Source organism: Anas acuta, chromosome 5 (assembly GCF_963932015.1).
Source record: "Anas acuta chromosome 5, bAnaAcu1.1, whole genome shotgun sequence".
In the NCBI taxonomy this organism is placed as follows: domain Eukaryota; kingdom Metazoa; phylum Chordata; class Aves; order Anseriformes; family Anatidae; genus Anas; species Anas acuta.
Genome location: NC_088983.1, coordinates 33,111,707 through 33,116,559, shown reverse-complemented (window position 1 = coordinate 33,116,559; position 4,853 = coordinate 33,111,707). Strand labels below are relative to the sequence as shown.

General features: G+C 51.1%; 1 protein-coding gene across 1 annotated transcript; it reads right to left on the bottom strand.

Annotated features, from left to right (window-relative positions):
* Nucleotides 1-2,335: 2,335 nt before the first annotated feature.
* CHAC1 (ChaC glutathione specific gamma-glutamylcyclotransferase 1) lies at nt 2,336-4,597 on the bottom strand. The gene is made up of 3 exons (XM_068683855.1): nt 4,307-4,597; nt 4,176-4,211; nt 2,336-4,006 (listed from the first exon to the last, which is right to left on the bottom strand). Exons 1-3 carry the CDS (start codon nt 4,559-4,561, stop codon nt 3,575-3,577), a joined length of 723 nt encoding a protein of 240 aa, XP_068539956.1. The 5' UTR covers nt 4,562-4,597; the 3' UTR covers nt 2,336-3,574.
* Between the last annotated feature and the right edge of the window lie 256 nt (nt 4,598-4,853).

The window sequence follows — 4,853 nt, the reverse complement described above, 5'->3', positions numbered from 1 at the left end:
TATGCAAAGTCAGCCTCACCGACTCAACAGCCCCTCTTTCTTCTGGCACTGAGAGCCTACATCATCTCTTTGGTGGTCTTCGAAGCCTGTGCTTCGGAGTGTGTATGGAGCAGAGGTAGGTTTACAGCTTGGTGACGCTGTGCAGGGAACTGGCTCTAGAGAAACAGTGACGTTTTCTTGTGTTTTTGCCTTCTCTGAATGCTTTTAACGTTTCTGAGTTTCTCTGTCCTGTTCCATGAAGGACCGTGTGCCCTCAGGAGTGTTTCATACACACGAAGGGCTGGATTAACAGTTGTTGTCTACTTTACTTAGCTGGCTGTGCCGTTGTGAAACAGCTGAGTTCTGCTGTACTCAAGGAAATGATGACTCAGGCCTGTGTTCCAGGGCTCTGTGGGAGCTCCTGGGCAAAAGAATGGAAAAGGTTGAAGAAAGGACTGAAATCATGTGAATTGCACTGGTTTTAGACTTGGAAGTGTGTGACAGTGCTTGTAAACATGTTTTTATGGCAACTGGGAAAGTTGGTTTATTATGTGAGGGGACCCAATAGGCATGAACTTGCTGTAGGGAATGCAGAGAAGAGGAAACTGCGGACGAGCAAGGAAGCCACTCAATATGGAAGCACCTCCAGGGATGTCCGGCAGCATTTTGTACCTGCGGGCAGTTGTATCACCCACTGATGAGGGGAAGTGCTTTTCCCCAGACCTGTGGTAGAGCTGTCAGGAATTGGGGCTGTTTCCAGCTGAATCATACCCTGCTGCCCCGGCAGTGAAAGGGTAGGTTGGTGGAGAATTACATCTGTGCTTTAAATACTTAACTTTTCAAGGGAAGAAGAAACAGGAGCTGAAGGAACGTTCCCAGCACTGATGCGGTTGCTCACAAGCACTTGCTGCCTGCCACAGGAGGAACAAAGCAGCTCTCCGTGTGAAATAGTAATGCTGGGTGCTTATTGCACATCTGCTATTAATTCCTGTCTGCAATGACTTTGCATCTGAAAATTTGAAAGGGGTGAAGATGTTTTTTTGTTTTGTTTTGTTTTAGGTGGACATATTTTGATATCTAACCTCAATCTTGTACTGATATGGGAGTGTTTCCCTGCTAATTAAGTTAATTCCTTTAACACTTTAATTTTCCAGCTGGCAGATATTAGCAAACCAGAGAGGCTGAAAAGCCAGGGAAGCAATGAGCTTTCAGACCATCCTGGTGAGGACCAAAGCAATTAAGAGCCAGGAAGATTGCAGCTGGGAGTGAGAACAGGGGGATTTCTCCACAAAGCAGTGACTTAAAAATAAAAATACCCAGTGGCTGCAGTACCACTTTCTCTCACAGGACATCTCCAGCTGTACACGTAAGCATCTCCAGAAAGGCATTGTGAGTTATTGCAAAGCTGTCTTATGGTCCCAAACAGAGGATGTTGCTCAAAGCAGCAAGGGCACATAACAAGGGCACTGCTGGCAGCAGCAGAGGTGAGAGCAGGCTTCCTGCTGCCTACGTTCAGATGAAGGCTGACTCTGCTCTTCTGCAGCTGCTCTGTTGAAGTGAGAGCCTCCGTGGAACAGGGAAAGTGTAGTTTTCTCTAGACTATTAGCCCTCTGAAACATGCATCTGCCTTTAATTAGTGGTAAATTAAGTTGTTTCAGTTAGTTTTCACTCCCTCCCTCCTATCTTGAGATGGGCAGTGCAGGTATATACTGTTATCTGTGTGCTGAAGCAGCTGGTCACAAGAGAAATCAGGCAAAAGGGCAGCTGCCCATTGCCCCTGTATGCAGCAACTGTGCACAAAACAAGGAAAAAAAAAAAAAAACACCTCTCCTCCACTGCAGTCAGCAGAGCCAGCTGGGGGTGGCAGATTCTTGTCATTGCACTATTACTTCTTGGAAACAGCAAGGGTAAGTTCAACTCAGGCAAAAGGCCCTTGTCCTGCCAAGGGAGCATTACATTTCTGTGCCTGCTCTGTACAGTCAGGAGGGCTGGCTTGTTTGTTGTCAGTACTAGTACTCCAGAGTCAACAAGAGCTGGAAGCTGAGAAAATGACTGAACCCACTTTTCTTAAAGGGAAAGGTTCAAATATACATCTTTTAGTAGGTCCAGCTGAGGGAAGCTGCTCAGAAATAAGACTTAAACAAAAAAAAGGGGGGGCTACAGCAGTATTACCAGCAAAGTTTAAAAAACAGACAAAACAAAAAAGCCAAGCACATTAAAAATCAGGATCAATTTGAAATCACTAATTGAAAAAAAGTACAAAAAATTCATTTATTTTGTCAGTTTATTACTGGGCACAGCATCAGTTCATACATATAAGCCACAGTAATATAAACATTCCCTATTTTTATTAAAAAAACAAAACATAGTATTTGGGAGGAGTCAAACATCCCAGAGGTCAGCTCTCAACAGCTCTCTTCCTAGTTGTAGTAGCAGCAGCAGTTTTCTTTCGAAATACGATGGATTTTAAAGCTGTTAGTATGTTTAAAGCTGAGAAGCCTGAGCTTGCAGCAGTACCTATGCTTCACGTGATAGAGCAGGCATTTCAGGAACTCCCAAACTTGCAAGTATGCTCGGTGACGGTCCTTTGCAGTCAAGTAAAAATGCACCAGACAGACTCAGCCCTAGGTGTGGAACTAGAACCCTCAAATGCTTCACCAGAAACCTGTGTTACTCTGAAGCAGAAGAGGCTTATCTAATACAGGGCTAGTTAAAGTGCTGCTGCATCCAGGCAGCTTTCCTCCAGACAGTACAGAGTTGCTACAACAGGACCATTTCTTATAAAGTTCGTAGCAGCACAAGGTCAGTGAAGCTTGGAGAACAGCTTCTGTCATTAAAGCAGGCATAGCCCCTCAGAAAACTGATCTAAAACTCAAAGGCACAATTGCAAGGTTGAACGTGGGCTACACACACAGTGGCACATAAGCAGGCAGTTCAGACATATCTCCTAAGGGGGGGATATGCAATATAAATAAACACAACACAACAGTTTAGAAAAATAAATGCATTAGTGTGATCCTTTACAATATAAGGAAGTAGGATTCACAAGAGCCTACAGAGGCCACTTAAGGCAAGGTTCACTTAATATTGCACTGGAGGTGGGGTTGGAGGAGGGGGGGGGGAAGGGGGAAATTTGGCAGAACCTGCCCAAGTCACCACGACACAAACAGCTTTTTGCCTGAGGTAGAATTGCATATATACTGCTAAAACCCAGTCAAGTCCTGCTCAACTAGTCTTCAAAGTTAAAAAAAAAAAAAAGTGCAAAGTCAATGAGCCTCTTTCCCCTCTTAAGAAGATGAATGCTTCAGGTTTGACCCCCAAAAGCAAGTCTTACAGCAAAGTTCCAACCAAGACCCCTGCTTCCCACCTGGAAAGCCGTGATGACTGTCTTGGTGCTACAAGTAAGGAGTGTAACAGGTCCTAATCGCAAGTCCTACAGCAAACACGTTTTACAGCCCCTCCACTTCCTCCCTCCCCACCCACTTGCTAGCTTTCCCTTCACTCACTCAGTCTAGTATATTTTTCAGAGTTAAGACTGTCCCTACTGTTTTTTCCTTATGTCCCTTTCACTGAAGCCCTGCAAGATGCTTTCATTTCAGCTCTTGGTCTTCTGAGGGACACCTGAAGTTTCTTCTAGGGTGTCCTCTGTGTGGCACATGCAGGGGAGGATAGAAATGAGAGCCTCTTCGATGGAGAAGAGATGTTTATCCTCTGCTTGAGGACAGAAGTAGCGCATGAAGTCTGCCAGTCTCAGCAAGTACTCTATGTTGTGGCCAGCACAACCGCTTGAGGCCATGATTTGCGCTGCGATGTCTTCTTCAGACGCTGGGCCGAGGTAGGAGGGGTTCTGGGGGGTGGCAATGTAAACCAGAGCCTGGATGGGTTCCTCAGCATCCTTGTCCTGCGGGTGGAACTTGACCAGCTTGGTGTCGTAGCCCCCCAGGACGGCCTCTCGCATGTTCAGGTACTGCAGCGACGCAGCGATCTGCTCCCCGCACACCTCGTAGGCGACACCCCACGTGCACGCCTGCAACGAAGACAGAGCAGGGAGGTCAGCGTGGGGCGGTGATGGAAGGGGGGCACATGCAGCAGCCCCCAGCCCGCCTCACCCAGGGGTCCCCACGAACCCAGGGCACCAAGGGGAGGGATGCGGTGGCCGAGCCCACCCCGCAGCCCCCATCCAGCACCGTACTCACCCCGCCATCCTCCATCAGCGTCACCACCCGGCCGGGCTGCGGGACAGAGCAGAGGGAGAGCCGTCAGCAGCCGAGCCCGGCAGAGCCCCCCCGCCCCACAGCCGCCCCCCCGGGGCCGCCCCCTGCCTCACCGCCTTCTCGCTGCCGCGGTGGAAGGTGTCCCCCTGCCAGAAGCGCCGGCTGTAGCCGCGGATGAAGCCCACCTTGCGCGACGTGAACTCGAAGCCCGGCCTCCACACCAGCGAGCCGTACCCGAAGATCCACAGCGGCGGCTCCGGGGAGGGGGAGGAGGAGGAGGATGAAGGAGGAGGAGAAGAAGAGGGGGGCTCGGGCTGCCCCTGGGGCCGGCCGGGGCACTCCTGAGGGCGCTGCGGATCCCGCTTCATGGCGGCGCCGGGCACTGCTGAGGCGGCACACGCCGCCGCCGGGCTTTAAAGGCCGGAGCCGGGCCCGCCTCGCCCCGCCCCGCCCCGCACGGCCCCGGTTGGCGGCCGGGGCCAGCCCGGCTCGGCTCGGCTCATCTCAGCCGGGCTGCCCCGCGGGTGATGCAAGGCGGGCGGGGTGTTTCGCCGCGCATGGGGCAAAGCGGGGCGCGGGTTGCGTCAGGCGGGGCGCGGCGGCGGCCGTTAGCTGCCTGTGAGGGGGGCACGGCTCCGCCATGGGGCCGGCGTTAAACGG

Coding starts and splice junctions, on each gene's coding strand:
- CHAC1 (XM_068683855.1), bottom strand. CDS start 4,561: ATGAAGCGGGATCCGCAGCGCCCTCAGGAGTGCCCCGGCCGGCCCCAG. Junction 4,212..4,306: donor ACCGCGGCAGCGAGAAGGCG/GTGAGGCAGGGG, acceptor TCTGTCCCGCAG/CCCGGCCGGGTGGTGACGCT. Junction 4,007..4,175: donor CGCTGATGGAGGATGGCGGG/GTGAGTACGGTG, acceptor TCTTCGTTGCAG/GCGTGCACGTGGGGTGTCGC.